The sequence below is a fragment of the Meriones unguiculatus genome, chromosome 6, assembly GCF_030254825.1.
Source record: "Meriones unguiculatus strain TT.TT164.6M chromosome 6, Bangor_MerUng_6.1, whole genome shotgun sequence".
NCBI lineage: Eukaryota > Metazoa > Chordata > Mammalia > Rodentia > Muridae > Meriones > Meriones unguiculatus.
Window position 1 is genome coordinate 97296980 of NC_083354.1, and position 17193 is coordinate 97314172.

The 17193-nt window shown below is 36.3% G+C and overlaps 1 protein-coding gene across 1 annotated transcript; it reads right to left on the reverse strand.

The window, feature by feature from the left end:
• Positions 1–593: 593 nt before the first annotated feature.
• Positions 594–12898, reverse strand: LOC132654738 (solute carrier family 7 member 13-like). The gene is made up of 4 exons (XM_060385765.1): positions 12081–12898; positions 6183–6314; positions 3417–3778; positions 594–1050 (listed from the first exon to the last, which is right to left on the reverse strand). Exons 1-4 carry the CDS (start codon positions 12745–12747, stop codon positions 805–807), a joined length of 1407 nt encoding a protein of 468 aa, XP_060241748.1. The 5' UTR covers positions 12748–12898; the 3' UTR covers positions 594–804.
• Positions 12899–17193: the final 4295 nt, after the last annotated feature.

Below are 17193 nucleotides of genomic sequence, written 5' to 3' on the forward strand. Positions count from 1 at the left end.
CTTTTATAATTTAGATATATGTTTAATAATAATTATTATAATTTATGAAGTAAATTGTGAAACTCAATTGATGTTAAACTCATTGATATTAATAATGGGTCAAATTTAAATATGACAGTTTTTATCTAGACAAGATAGCGCCAAATAATTGAGACAGAGACTTTAGTTCTATTCATCATTTCTCTACATAGTATAACTGAGAAATACTAGTCTACGTTTATTCTTTAAACTATTCTAGCTGGCTCCCAGCATAAATCCTGAGTTACTCTTATTTTATGGCTTTTTCTTTTCCATCTGTTTCCATATTCTCTATCCTGGACCTCTCTTCATGGCTAAATCCCCTTAACTCCTCTTCTTGCCGAGAAGAGAAGCCCAGCACTATCTCTCTACTGCTCAGTTATTGGCTGATCCATTTTCTTGATAAATCAGAGCATAAACAAGGAGCAATGTTTATACAAACTTGAGACAGGAGAATCTTCAAATAAGCATTAAAATGCCATGTCCAGATTGAAACCAGATATGAGGGCAGAGAAATCAGCCTTTGAATAATACAGAGATAATTTTTACACACTACACAATAACATGCCAACAAATTAACATTTTCATCTCCTTTAATTTTGTGTTTAGAATCTTTGATATTCACAAAAAATTTACATAGCTCAGAGGGTAACTTTGTGTCACACCATTTTTGGGAGGTAGGACATGGATCTTTATGCAATAAAAGTTTACATAAAATGTATTAACTCACAATATTTTCATACTGCTTTAGTATTTTCAGAATTCTCTTTTTAGAGTACTTTCTCCCTACTGCATAAAAATTTCATCATTATCTTCAGGTGGAGAAACATTAAATATCAATTGCAAATAACAAGTGAGGTTATCAGAAAACCCAGAATATTGATTAAGGTGACTATGAAGCCAGTAATACAGAAATCCACTTAAAAGAAAGATGGCCTGGTAGATAAGTTCTATTGTGGGAGTATTCATCATTGTTGCAACAAATATAAACAAATTAAAAGACATTGACCCAAACAGAAATGGCAACCACACCTAAAAGTAAAAAGAAAATTAACATTAGTGATGAATTTATTCTCAAAAAATTTCCATGATTGACCAAGAACACTTATGAATGTGGTAAAACTATAAGGAGCTGACTGAAAAACATCTCCTAAAACATATTTAGAGGCACAGCCTTAGCTTTACAGCATAAAAAGAAGTTTACTTGCAGGCTCAATATTGTAAACAGAACTGACTCTAATTACAGGTTTTAGGAATTTTTCTTGTCCCATCAAACGGTGACATTCATCCACTAAACTTTGTGTTCTTTGCAGACATAGTTGTACAGGACTTTTAGAAGATATTATCTTTAAAGACAAATTTTATCTTGGTTATTTTGGTATTAGCTCTTGAGACTTCTGATTTGGGGAATTGGAGATTAGCTGTTCTAGCTGAGTATTTACTCACAATACATATTTAAAGTAGTGTGCACTAATGTACTATGAAGAATTATTATTAAATAATAAAAATAGAAGAAATACAGGACTCACAGATATCAGGCTTAAAATACACTAGCCACTGTCTTAGTCATTTATCTCTTCCAGAGTTATTCATAGAAGAACACAAATATGAAACTTACTTTCCTGCATGCTTAGGAGAGATAAAGAAGTTAGCTATCACTCTCCAGGTTTATACTTTGGGCCATTTAGTGAATCAGTCATGCATAATGTTGATCTCTAAAGTCATTATGAGAATCATGTTATATGTCAGGACAGTGTGCTCCACAATATTTTTATATTTTTATTTTCAATCTATCATGAAACTATTATGATTGTGATGTAAGATTGGTTCTCATTTTTCTGAAATATCCATATGAATACCTGAAGCAATGGAGGCACTCAGTATATATTTTCTAAATAAATGCATGACTAAAATAAAAGATATCACCAGTCAACATTTCAACATGGACACTGGTTTAGGAATCTATTTTAAAAAGAATATGAAAGATTAAGTAGTATTTCTTAAAGTATTTCCAGTGTATCAGTCTGTACATGAATCCCAAAATAATTAATATTTACATAGTTCAATGGAAAAGAAATGAATCTGTATCCCCATGGATTAGTCTGGAAATTTAAATTTTAATGAGGAAACACAAATTCATTTTATAGTAATTGACACCAAACATAGGGTTATCAGTTTACTTCATCTTCAAATAAGGAAGAATCTAAAATAGGCTACTTCATATCTGAAATATGACTATGATTATAATTTTATTAAGTAATAGTGGCCACAGGATCTCATAGGATTTATATTATAGCATGATACACATTGTATTAGGATATGATTGATGAAAGATGAAAAATGTAGAAAATAAAGATACCAATAAGAATAAGTTTGGTTCAAAAAAAAAAAAAGCATGCTACCAAGCTCCAAGCTTTCTATGGATTCTGAAAGTAGCCACCAAAAGTACTTAAAAGCTCAAGTATTTCTATGCCAAATTTAGATAAACTCTTCACAATGTGTTCCTTGCAAAATCACATATTCATCATATTAGAAAACAAAAATGTGGTTCTTATTGCCTTTAGTTAGTGTGCTTAGTGTGAGTCCTACAATTGTGCTGTGTGTGGAGGGTTATTGAAGAAGACATGTCAGCTCATTGGGCTGCATCAGCACACTCCTACTTCTTGCTTTTTGGATATTCTGTTGTCAGCAGAGTCTTTTAAAGTAAAAGCTTAATCCAGTGACATTCATTGTTTGCATGATTTACCTCACACTGTGCACTCTTCTTTGTAGTAAATGTAAATTGACATCGGATCTTTGTTCAGTTAATTAGGCTCTGCTTAGCCTTGGGACTGCATCTCGCTAATGGATAGAGTATTTGGGAGACTTTTTCTTGGGTCCTGTGCATATGGTTCAGTGGTAAAGTACTTGCCAAGCTGATGTATTCAATAACTATCATAAATTTAAAAAAACGGCATGCAAAAATATTCTAGGAGTTTATAGTAATGATTCTATCTTGTTAATAAAATTCAAAAATATTTAAAATCATCAAATTGGTGCTTTTATTATCATCTTACAAAAATTAGGTACTATGTTAAGTATAAAGAAGATAAAGGCACATAGTTTTTGTTATGTTGCTAACTAAGAAAATACTTTTTAGGATGTCCAATATTTTTATATTATGGACTAATATTTGCATAATCTAGGAAAGATAAAGAAAATGACATTTATTTTTCTGTGAAGAATTAGTGTTGAGCTTTTACATAAGAAAAAAAAAGAAGCAGAATGATCTACATCCACAAATTGCAGGCCTGTACTAGATGCTTTGAAGATAAAATTTCATTAAAGATACATACACAGCTGAAACAATAATATTCATGTAACATAAGGAGAAATTTAAAGCTAATATTTTCACTTACCTTGTAAGGTCTGTGTAGATGTGGCTCCTGGTACCTCAGTTTAAGTAAAGCTATGATAGATACTTCACTTAAAACTAAGGAAGATAGCATCAAATATTTTATTAAATTGACTAACTTTAAAAGCATTACTGCAACAGAAGATAAAATGACGATTTTCGTGACACCTACAACTGGGCAGTGGTAGTTGTTAAGCATAGAGAAAATGAAAGGCAGCTCTCCTCCTTGGCTTGCAGAGTAGAAAACCCTTGCTGCTGAAAATATTGCACAGACAGTGTTACTCAACACTGAAAATGAAGTTGCCAAAGAAATGATCCATTGTGTGGAAGGAAATACTCTGTCCATCCATGTGGCAGCAGCAGAATCTATGAAAATTAAAGACAAAGTCAAAATGCCAAATTCAATTTCACAACAATTGTAACAATTATCTAGTCCTTTTTATAGAAAAAAATAAGACATACAGGCTACCCCCCTGAGCCAGAACCTCTTTGTTCACTTAATGACTCTGCTCTGTTCTTATGTGTTTTTAGCAAACACAACTCTAATGTGGTTGTTTGCCAGCTGTGAGCCTACTCCTTATGGGGTGCATCATAGTTCTTGTTCTTCTTGTTTGTCACACTGGCCATACTAGGTTCAAGCAATCTAGACATTTTCAGCTACCTTATCAGAGAATGAAGCCATACTAATCCTGGAACAGTGACAATGCATAAAATTGTCTTAGAATATTAATTGTACTAGGGCTCACACAGTCCACAGCAAAACATGTGTGACATTTATACAAAAACCAACTTCACTCATCCTATGACCTTGTGTGGCAGGCATTCAAAACGTCATTCATCTCACAGATTTTATTTTATTTTTGAGTGAAAGGAATCCCTGAATATTTTCCATTTAATCATTCTTCATGGGTATTACTTTCTCTCCCTTCTGTTCCTCTTTGCTGTGGTTCTGTCACATTATGCATCTAGATTTCTTCTTTTTTTCCCCTTTGACACAAAGGTTTACATGCACACAGTAATCACACATATAACACTGGTTTGGAATTTGCTTCTGCAAAGGGCGAGAACTAAACTCAGAGGTAGCCGTTAAGGTCCATGAGAAACTCGACCTTAGTGGCCTTCTGAACTGCAGTAGTCTACAGAGAAGAGGATGTTCAGCTGAGTCTATCTGAAACAGCCAACTTGAAGTGTGTGAAATGAATGTGTGGTTGTCAAATGCTGGGAAATACCTGAAGGTCTGTGAAGAAGCAATAAGTAAATGAAGTAGTTGAAATTCTTATGACTTAAGCTAAAGGTGGAGATATTTTTCAGCAGAGAAGATATGTTCTTAAGTAGAATACATGGCATAAGAAACAAAAAAAAAATTTTTTTTTCAATACGCTTTAAATTTGACAAAAATCAGGTCCCTGTAATATTTTTTTTTATAAATTGAAGTAAAAATAAAGTAAAAAAGTTAATTTATGTAAGGCTAATATTTTTGCATGACACTTTGATGGACTAATAGTTTGACAACTTTTCTTCTATTTCCAATAAAAATGGCTAAATGCCTAGCATTTTCTTCTGTTTAATGCAAAAATCAAGTGTTAAACTTTGATTCTATTGGACATTTCTGGTCTAAAACTCAAAGGGCTTATTATCCAGAAGTATCATTACTATCAAGATCTCAATACTGTTGGTATAACGTTCTTGTGGAATGTATACAATTTACCCTTGTTCATTCAAATGCTGATTTCTCTACCCCACTATCTGGTTTCAATCTGGACATTGGATTGTGATGTTTAGTCTAAGCATCACCTGTCTCAAGTTTGTGTAAACATGCTACCATTTGTTTTCTCTATTGTCAATAAAACAATAAGCCATTGCTGAGCAATGGAGAGAAGAGTGTGGGACATCCTGGTCCACTGGGGAGGAAAAAGAAGGGAGTGGGGAGGAGTCAAAGAGCAGAGATCCATAGGAGAGGACTTGGAACCTCGAGGAGAGATTAACCGGACCTAAGATATTATTAAAAGCCAGTATGATGTTAGAAAGTCTGAATGGGAGGAATCTATACAGGCTTGGAGATTCAGGATGGAGTAATCACTGCCCAGCGTTGTGCTCTAGGTTAATTAAGTAAATCGTAGTCTCTGTGTGGTGATTTGGGTATACAGCTGGATAAGGAATAACCACTGTTTAACTAAAAGAGAAATCATTAATAAATATTAATAATCAAGAACAGAATACAATCACTTCCTTCCATTTCAATTTTTTTAGACTACTTATAAAACTCTCCAGTACAAGAGAGATTTGTAATTCACAAACATTTGCACTCATTGAGCACGGTATTGGAATCATCCCTACGAAAGGCAGGCAGGCTTGTAATTGAGGCTGAATCCATCCAAGAGCATGGTTGGACAAGGAAAGGGGACTGAATTTTTTCTGAAAATGGCACAATTTTTAGAGTCTAATGTGTCTTTGTGCAAAGAATGAAAAGTTTATTTTGAGTAGGAGGACTACATTGTTTCCTTTGTGTGTGTATATATATATATATATATATATATATATATATATATATACATTTAAAACATTTGTGTTTATGCATTCTTTTACATGTGTGTGCTTGTGCCTACCCAGCATTGTGTGTGTATGTACCTGTGCATGTAGGATTATGTGTGTGTGTGTGTGTGTGTATGTACATTGTGTTTGTATTCACAAGTGCTAGTGTATGTTTATATGCCTGTGGGAGCATGTGAGTATATATTTGTGTGGTCTGTGTGATTATATTTACACATACCTGAAGAGATGATTTCCTGAGGTGACAAAACTGTCAGGTAGGATACATTAGTCAACATGTATAACACAGTCACAGTAGATATGCCAGAAATAAAAGATTTTGGAATTGTTTTCGCAGGATCTTTTACTTCTCCTGCAAAACAAAATTTTTAGTAAAAGTAAAAATTATTGTAAAACTTGAATGTTTCTTTGAAAAAAAAAAAAGTCCGAGATCATTGTCTTTTCATTTGCTTGCTTTGATTCTGCCGTTTTCTTACATGCATCATCCATAAAACCTGGCATTTTCTATAATCCAATACTAAAAATAAAAGTATGTATAATTGCGAGTTTCCCCTTGTCCTGTCATGGAAACAGAAGCATTTCAACCTGCTATTGAACAGAGAATAAAACTGTGGTAATAATATTTCCTTCACAAGAGACTCCTGTCATTGAAATGGATACAGCAATGTTGCAGAAACCAATACACAGCCTGTCTAAAGTCAGGCCCAAGTCTAAACAAAGTAAGCTGGTCCTTGCATATGCATGCTGTCCCTCCAATATAAGAAACAAAATGTAGGACATTAATTTTACTGCTATATGATCAACTTAAAATTGTCAGAGGACCAATGCATAATCCATCAGATTCGGAACCTATGAACATCCATGAATTATATTATAAGCAATGAGAGTGCACTACTAGCATGACAGCTAGTGCCATCCAGTGAGACATTGTGATTCAAACCTGTTTGCCTGTTTCTTGAAATGTGCCATCAAGAGAAGTGAATATTAGTTTAAAACGATGCATGGAGAGGACCTAAAACCTTGGCTCAGATGTCACCCACAGACTCAGTCTCCAAGTGATTTCCCTAATAAGGGGAACAGGGGATTTCTCTAGCATAAACTCAATGACAGGCTCTCTGATCCCCTCCCCTGCGGAGTGCAGCCTTGCGAGGCCACAGAGGAATACAGTGCAGCTTGTCCTGAGTAGACCTGATAGGCTAGGATCAGATAGAAGACGAGGAAGACTTCCCCTATCAGTGGACTAGGGGAGGGGCACAGGGAGAGAAGAGGAAGGAAAGGTGGGATTGGGAGGAGATCAAGGAGGGGGACACAGCAGGGATACAAATTGAATAAATTATAATAAAGGATTATAATAAAATACAATTGACTTACAACCAGCAGTGATGACAAAATGTGAGGGTATTCTGGTGTAATTGATGAAGCTGGTTGGATTGGAAAGTTATAATGAAAATTTCCAGATCAACAGAATCCAAGTTCTTATACAGATCCCAGTCAGCTTCCACACAGTTGTTGGTTTTATTAGTCATTTTTTTGTTGCTATGATAAATATATGACAGCAAATTTATGAAAGAGGTGTTTATTTTGGCTCACCATTGGAAAATACAGTTGGTTCATCATGGAGGGAGGAGGCCGATTATCACATTGCACCCACAGTCAGAAAGCAGAGAGAGCTTTTGTGGAAGATTGTCAAGCAGCACCCAGAGTCAGGGGAGGCTCTGCTTTATTAGATCTCCAGGCCAATCTGGCAGATCCAGCAAGCTAATCCTCTGAGGAGCTCACCCATAATCCAGTTTCTTAAATTTATAGAAAGCACAACATAATTTCTCACCCTTTCTGTTTTTGGTGGGTTATGGGTTTGGATGTTCACCGATAGCACTAAGGACTACTAGAAAGCATGGTTACAGATGTTGAATAGATATGGTGAGAACAGCTATTTTATAACTGTTTCTCAGAAGAAGGCTTCACCTGATGTGGGAGGTAAGATTACAGCAGAAGAACACAGAATGTACTATTCTTAGTCAAAGGTAAAGTTTATAGTTTCCCAATTTTCTTAGCAGGATGAATGCTTTAGCTTAGCTTTCTTTCCTCGTTTTATTTATTCATCCTATTGGGTGATGCTGTCCATAGTTAAAAGAATCTTCCCATTTGATTAACCTAATGCTCACAGTTCTTCACAGATGTATTCAGAAGCATGCCACCTCAATGATTCTAAATTCTGTCAGTTGACAGTATCTCAATAGCTGAGTCATCTCTCCAACTCCAAATCTTTTAAAAAGTTTTTTATTAATTACAGTTTATTCACTTTGTATCCCAGCTGTAGCCCCCTCCCCTCCCTTCCCAACCATACCCTCCCTCCTTCTTCTTCTCCTATGCCTCTCCCCCTGTCCAATGATAGGGGAGGTCTTCCTCCCCTTCCATCTGCCCATACTCTATCAGGTCTCATCAGGACTGGCTTCTTTGTTTTCCTCTGTGGACTGGCAAGGCTGCTTCTACCTTAAGGGGAGGTGATCCAAGAGCTAGCCCATGAGTTAATGTCAGAGATGGTCCCTGGTCCTATTATTGGGGAACCCTCTTGGATACTGAGTTGCCTTGGGCTATTTCTGTGCAGGGGTTCTAAGTTATCTCCATACCTGGTCCTTCTTTGGAGTATCAGTCTCAGAAAAGACCCTTGTGCCCAGATATTTTGGTACTATTGTTCCCTTTGTGGAGCTTCTGTTCTCTCCAGGTCTTTCTACCTCCCACTTCTTTCATAAGATTCCCTGCACTTTGCCCAAAGTTTGGCTGTCCATCTCAGCATATGTTTTGATACTCTGCTGTTTGGAGTCTTCCAGAGGCCCTCTGTGATAGGCTACTGTCCTGTTCACTGTTTTCTCCCTCTTATGATGTCCCTCTCATTTGCCTTTCTGAATTAAGATTGAGAATCTTACACAGGGTCTTCCTTCTTGCTTAGCTTCCTTAGATGTACAGATTTTAGTATGATTATCCTATATTACAAGCCTAATATCCACTTATAATTGAGTACATACCATCTGTGTCTTTTTGCTTTTGGGATACCTCACTCAGGATGATCTTTTCTAGATCCCACCATTTGCCTGCAAATTTCATAATTTCTTTGTTTTTAATTGCTGAGTAGTATTCCATTGTGTAAATGTACCACAATTTCTGTATCCATTCCTCAGTTGAGGGACATTTTGGTTGTTTCCAGCTTCTGGCTGTTACAAATAAAGCTGCTACAAACATGGTTGGGCAAATGTCCTTGTTGCATAGTTAGACATCTTTTGTATTTATGCCTAGGAGTGATATAGCCGGATCTGAGGTAACACTATTCCTAATTGTCTGAGAAAGCACCAGACTGATTTCCAAAGTGGTTGTACAAATTTACATTTCTACCAGCAATGGAAGATGGTTCCTCTTTCTCCACATCCTCTCCAGCATGTATTGTCACTTGAGTTTTTGATCTTAGCCATTCTGATGGTTGTAAGGTGAAATCTTGATCTGTATTTCACTGATGACTAAGGGCATTGAGCATTTCTTTAAGTGTTTCTCAGTCATTCGATGTTCCTCTATTGAAAATTCTCTGTTTAGCTGTGTACCCCATTTTTTTTCAATGCAGTTTATTCAGGAACCTTGAACAATCATCGGACCCTGGGGAAAGCCAGCCCACAGCTTAAATAGCCTCTGGGTAGCCAACCCCAGCATGCCACGTGGGCAATGCAGATAGGTCAACATACACGGAAGCAAGCCAGATCCTCAGCCTTAGCCAAATGTGGAATTGTTTGTGACAGAGAGCACTCATCATCGGGAAGGTGGAAGGCGGAAACCAGCTCCATCTTTAAGGCATAGCATTCCGCAGCTCTCTACAGTTCCCCCTTTTTGTTTTAGACGCATCAGGCAAGAGTAGAGGTCTGATCTCTGATATTAGAAATAAATTGGGACTTTGTACCGATGTTCATTTAGGTGTCATCCACCCAAAGAGCATCAGACCCGTCCGATACCTTTTTCTCAGAGGCGGGACCTGGGGCATCAACCCGCATGCAGTCAGACCTGCTCTTCTCTGGTGTACCCCGTTTTTTAATTGGGTTACTTGATTTGTTTCTGTTTAACTTCTTAAGTTCTTTATATATTCTGGATATTAGCCCTCTGTCAGATATAGGGTTGGTGAAGATCCTTTCCTAATCTGTAGGCTGTCCTTTTGTTCTGATGACAATGTCCTTTGCTTTATGGAACCTTTTCAGTTTCATGAGGTCTCATTTATTGATTTTTGCTCTTAGGGCCTGTGCTGTTGGCGTTATGTTCAGGAAGGTGTCTCCTGTGCCAATGAGTTCAAGGCTCTTCCCCACTTTTTCTTCTAACAGGTTTGGTGTGTCTGGTTTTATATTTAGGTCTTTAATCCTTTGGCATCTTTGTAAAAAATCAGGTGTTCATAAGTGTGTGGGTTTATTTTTGTGTCTTCTATACGATTCCATTGATCCACCATTCTGTTTCTATGCCAACACCAAATCTTGATAAGCAAGTATATGAAACTTTTTCCTTATTAGCAGATTACATAACTTTATAAGGCACATATGAATATATCTTTCTCATGTATAACAAAGGGCCATTTTATAGCAAGAAGTATGCATTGATAGGAAAATATAGAGAGAATTTAAAAGCCAATTCACTTAATTGTCAGCATTTGTCAACAAAGGAAAAGTACCTGTAGTTTTAGTCTTTCTCACTCTCTCTATCTCTATGTGTATGTCATATATTAACAAAATATGCAAATCTACTTTCAAGAATAAAAAAGTGAATCCTTACTGAAATCTTCAAATATTGAAAAGTTTATTAAAATGTGAACCAAAGAATTTTTATGGCCATTGTTCCTGAACAGGATTCAAAAACCACAATGAACGTGAAGAGTAGAACAGATATGAAAACCTAATACTCAAGCAGAACGCAGGCCCTCTTCCAAGGATTTTTCAAATTCAGTAATGAGAAGAGGAATAAATAATTCACAGCAACTCATAGGAGTATAAAGCCCATGATGATAGGTGCTTGTTCACTGCCATAACTCTGCTGTCTAGATTAATGACATGCTCTTGGTGAATGTGTTGAATGAATTACAATTAATTGAATGTCAGAAACCTATTGTGCACTTTACTACAAATCAGAAGAACAAGATAAACAGATAAGAAAAGACGGGCTCTAGAAAATTATTTATGCCTTAGTTTGACTTAATAGGATATGTTGCAACATAGAAAAATATAGTACAAACAATGCGAACCCACCATTTTAGTATACTTCAAATTTGACACTTAAATGACTAGCAGAAAACATTTAACTTAGAAAAAAGTAAATTATTTAGCAATCTTCTCATATTGGGACATTTTATGGTGCAGCACAGAGGTCTAGCTTAAAAGAATGGCTGAAGAAATGCACTATGTGTTCTGAAGCACATGAAACATTTCCAGCTCAATGGCACTAAGAGCATACTGTAGATTTACAAAATCAAATTTAAAAATATAGTAGGACAAAGGGGGTGTTTTTATATTATTTATTGTTATTTATTATTAATAATAAACAACACAGATTAAATAATAAATGTTATTAATATTATTTATTGTTATATGGAGCAGTGTAGATATTAAGGACCAAAAATTTAGTTAAACGTTCAAAGGCTAAAACAGTCAAGAAAGTCCTTAAAAAGAATCACAAGAAATAGTTTTCTCTGCTATTTGCATGTTTCATTATAAAAATTAGGTATTTTGTGAGTAATAATAAGATAAAATCTTTTCAATCAATGATGTCTCAATTTTTCTTTAGAAAACAAGTATAACTGCATATTTCTTATGTAACTAATATTTTAAAAAATATCTCAAAATGATCAATTGAAATGCAACAAAATTTGAGAATACAGAAGACATTAATTTACTTTTGCAAACTTAAAATGATAAATGTAAAAGAATCTAAAGAGCATGTAATTCTATGAAGTTTACCTGAAAGATGGAGGCTCAATGATGACCATGTAATACAGAGAAAATTAAATTTAAATACAGAGTATGACCAATCATGTTATCATTCCACAAAAATTCTGACAAACTCTTTGCATGGCTCCAGTTATTTCTATGAATGGATTTACCTGCTACATTGAGCAGAAGTACTGATCCAGCGTATGCATAAGACCCTTGGAGTATGGCTTCTGCGATCTGTGAGGCATCTGGAACTTCGGCATCTAAAGAATTTTCAAACCTGGAAACAGCCTCCTTTTTCCCAATCACTAACAGCACAACTCCAGTTAGAGAAATGAAACAAAGAACACTCATCTTTATAAAACTGCTGATAGCATTAAACCAAGCCACTGTAGTCAGACCTCGAGCATTGAGAATTCCAAGTGACCACAAAATAGCCAAAGCGAGACATTTCTTTGCTAGCTCTGGAGCTGGGCACCCAGCATAGAAAGGTTGAATTAGAAAATTTGCTATTAGTAAAATCTGAGTACCTAATCCAAAGGGATAGGCAAATATTGTAAGCCAAATTTTGAGGAAGGCAATAGGAGCTCCAAGAGATCTTTTTATGAAATAATAAGGTGCTGCACTGACAGGGAAGGTGGTCCCCATCTCTGCAATACATAGAGCATGAATAATAGATAGTAGGGCACAAATTACCCAAATACTCAAGGAAATAGGAATGTTCAGTGAGGAGTACTGTAATACCCCTTTAGGGGACACAAAGATTCCTGCCCCAATTATGCTACTAAATAAGAATGTGTTTCCATGAAAAAATCCTATTGCCCTCAGGAGTCTCATGTTTTTCTATTTTCTTTCCAAATCCCCCCAAAAAGATGTCAAATTTTGTATGGGCTATTACTGACACAATTCCTCCCAACTGCAAGTCTCCTTAAAGTAGAATATTCTCTAGACTGAATTATATTGTCTGTTTCACAAGACATTTATACTTTAGCTTGAATTGAAAATAATTAGCTTATGAATTGTCCTCATATTTTATGACTTCTTTCTGAAACCACAATTTAAGTGTTTCATGTTAATAATTTTTTTCGTGTATGTGACATTGAGATTGAACTAAGGTACTCACCCATGCTAAGTAAACATTTTATTGCTGTGCTGGATCTCCAGCCTTGTTAATATTTTTTGAAGACAAACATACCATTGGTTAAATTAGTAACTTCTCATTTCAAAGGTAAGGTTTTAGCCATTTTGAATAGAGAAATTTTCATTTGTGAGGGGGTAGAGCTGTTCCCAGCCTGAAGTTCATCTGCTGGCTGCTGCAAAACTAACACATCCAGGAGAGTTAGTGAGAAGAGTATCAGGAATTTTCAAGGACCAAGGCTCTGAAATGCTAAGTAAACTTTTATCTCATTAAAAATAAAAGTATGTCTTGGGGAATTAATAATGTGTGTGAGTTTTATAGAGCATAAAAAAGAAAGTGCAGAGGCCTCAGGTGGCCTCACAGGCCTCCTATTCCATGTATATCTCTTTTGGAATTCAGTCAACACTTCTGATTCATGTTTCCTCTAATTCTCTTTTAAAATTATTATTATTATTTATAATTTATTCACTTTTTTTTTTACAATTTATTCATGGTTGTAGCTCCCTCCCTCATCTCTTCCTGGTCCAACCCTCCCTTCTTCTTCCCCTCTATTACTTTACCCTAGTCCACTGATAGGGGAAGTCCTCCTCCCCTACTATCTGACCCTTGCATATTAGTTTTCATGAGGGCTGCCTGGATCCTCTTCCTCTGTGGGTTGGCCCCTGACAGGGGGAGGTTATTAAAGAGCAGGCAACTGAGTTCATGTAAGAAATTTCCCCTGTTCCCCTTACTAGAGTACCCACATGGAGAATGTGCTGCCTTTGGGAGCTTATCTGAGCAGGGGTTCTAGGTCTTCTCCATGCATGGTGTTTGGTTGATGCATCAGTCTCTGTAGGCTACCATGAACCCAGATATTTTGGCTTTATTGTTCTCTTTGTGGAGCTCCTGTACACTATGGATCTTTCTATCTCCCACTTCTATAAGACTCCCTGCACTCTACCCAAAGGTTGTTTGTGAGACTCTGCCACTGCTTCTATCCTCTGCTGAGGGGGCTCTTTTAGAGGACATCGGTGGTAGGCTGTTCTGTTCCCTGTCTTATGCCACTTCCTGGGTCTATCCTGTTTGCTCTTCTGAATGAGAATTAAGCATCTTCCCTAGGATCCTCCTTCTTGTTTAGATTTTTTAGGTCTATAGATTTTAGTATGTTTATCCTATATTACATGTCTAACATCCACTTATAAGTGAGTGTATATTAAGTGTGTCTATCTGCTTCTGGGTTACTTCACTCAGATGATCCTTTCTAGTTCCATCCATTTAGCTGCAAATTTCATGATTTCCTTACTTTTAGTAGATGGGTAGTATTACATTGTGTAAATGTACCCACAATTTCTGTATCCATATTTTGGCTATTATGAATAAAGCTGCTGTAAATACAGTCGAGCAAATATCCTTATTGTATGGAGGTTTCCCCTTTCTACGCATCTTTACTAGCATGTGTTGTCATTTGAGTTTTGTGTCTTAGCCATTCTGATGGAGGTAAAATGGAATCTCAGAGTCATTGTCATTTTGATTTGCATTTCTTTGTTTACTAAGGATGTTGAGCATTTATTTTTTTCTTCTTTTTTCTATAGTTCATCTATAGTATATCTAAATAGAAAAACATTGCTTGTTTCTTGCTATTTACTTTCTTCTTAACATCAAAAACTAGCTAAATAAAGCTAGTACCTAACATGACTACAAGTATGATCATTATAGGTGACTGACTACTAGCTAACATTTTTAAATTATCCTTAACAGTTTACAATAGTATATTTCATAAGACTAGACTTCACATTCTCATTTTTATATGAGTTGCATAAGCACGATACCTTAAACAAGAGTTGAATCAAATATACAGTATGTTGGAGCAAATACAACCTTAAGCTTCTACAAGTACATAAAAATCCATACCAATAGAAAATATGTGATACTTGTTGTAGCTTTTTTAGTCTAAAAGTAGATACAATAACGTACCCATTCTCGTACTATCAAGGAGATACAATAATCCATCCTTCTTTGTTTTTATTTTTTTATTAATTTTTATTTTTTATATTAATCACAGGTTATTTACTTTGTATCCCAGTCATAGTCCCCTCCTTCATTCCCTCCCAATCACACCCTACCTCCTTCATCTCCTCCATGCCCCTTTCCAAGTCCACTGATAGGGGAGGTCCTCCTCCCCTTCCAGCTGAACCTAGCTTATCAGGTATCTTCAGGACTGGCTGCAATGCCCTCCTCTGTGGCCTAGCAAGGCTGATCCTCCCTTGAGTCGGGGGGAGGTGTCAAAGAGCCAGCCATTGAGAAATTGTGTTACTTTTACACAACGGAATACTACTCAACAATTAAAAACAAGGAAATCATGATATTTACAGGCAAATGGATGGAACTAAAAAAGATCATCCTGAGTGAGGTATCCCAGGAGCAGAAAGACACACACGGTTTATACTCACTTATATGTGGGCACTAGACCAATAAGATAGGATAATCACACTAAAATCTGTACACCTAAGAAGATAAACAAGAAAGAGTACCCCAGGTAAGATGATCAATCCTCCCTTCTTTGTTTTTATATCTTGTAATGGAAGGATCACAGGATCCTCAGAGACCACCAGGAGATGACTCGATGCAAAAGCAACAGAGCTTTATTACAAGAGCAATCAAACCCAGGATCCAAGTCCCACTGATGCAGTAGAGAAGTGAGACCTCGAGCCCTGAGTGAGCAGGATTTTTAAAGGGAAAGACTGCAAGCAGGGGTTTTCCATGAGAGCAAGCAGGAGCATACATGTTTCCATGACAGCAAGCAGAGGGGTTCATGCCTTGACATAAAAGATAGAGGAGCGAGGTGGCCTCCTCTGAGGCGCATAATCACAATTGCCTAAGTCATATAATCACAATTGCTATTCTTCTAAACTATATCTGAAATATTGGGGAGAATTTTCCCAGCCGATTCCCAACCAAGTCTCATTGATTATTGCCAGGGAGTTTGTCTCTATTTTCTATGAAGTGTTTATTCTGTGATATTTCCTGGAGGCTGTTGCTAGGAGAGTTAATTTTGTTTTCTGCTAAGTCTACATTCTGTGATATTTCCTGGTACCTGAATTCAGCTCCCAGTCAAGATGCTCTTTATTTCAAAATGGAGTTATACCCAGGCTAACTTAAACTCTTCAATCTCTATCCCCCCTTTACCCTCTAACACTAGAAGGATAGAGGGGATAAAGAAAAAGAGAGAATTTTTTTTGAGAGAAAGTTTTTCTGCTTTCTCCAAACTGTGTGTATGTATGTGCATGTGCGTGTGCACATATGTGTGTGGTTACCTCAGCTTACGGAAGCCAAACAGGAGTCAACATACCTGCAATCCTAGTACTTTGGAGGGAGGTTGAGTCAGGAGGGTCAAGAGTGGAGCTGCCTTTGGCTACTTTTTCAAAATAAAACTTTATTTAAATGTTAAAAAAAAAAAGAAAAAGAGAGAAAGAGATCCCTGAATCTAACCTCTTTTTCTTTGTTTTCTCCTTATCATGACCAATAAAAACTTGTAACCAACCCCCCTAAATGACAACAAATGTCTGTATCCCACCAAATGACCAAAACCACCCACCCACTCTCAGGAATATGGCTGTCATAGTCTTTACATTGCTTCCTGCTGTTTGGGGATGATGGCATCTTTGGGTGAATTTAAGAAAATTGGGACATTGGCCAAGTCATTTGAGAGCTGGCTGTTTGTTGGATAACTGTTGCTATCCAAGCTCTGTAAGATCATCTGGGCTAGAGAAGTGCAAGTCTTACCCAAAGTCTAGCTGAAGCAGTCTGTGAGGCTGCACCTTTTGGACCCACCACTTTGAAGCTGTCTTAGATGTAACTTTTGAGGAAACAGCAGCTTAAGAAATATATGTGGCTAGATAACCTGGAAAACTTGATTTGTCTTCATTTGTTGTTATAAAAGAATGAAAATCCCAATTATGTAGATCTCTGATGTTTGTGAAGACCATTTATCTATCTCTAGCTTCTTTCTACCTGTATAATGACTGATTAACTTAAACAAAAAACACCCATAATCAGCAAAACTAATAACACTACAAGTGTGGTTGACTTAGTTTGCATTTCTTAATTATTCTAAACAGTTTCAAAACAAATTTCAAAAACAAATAGAACTTCACATTACATTTTTA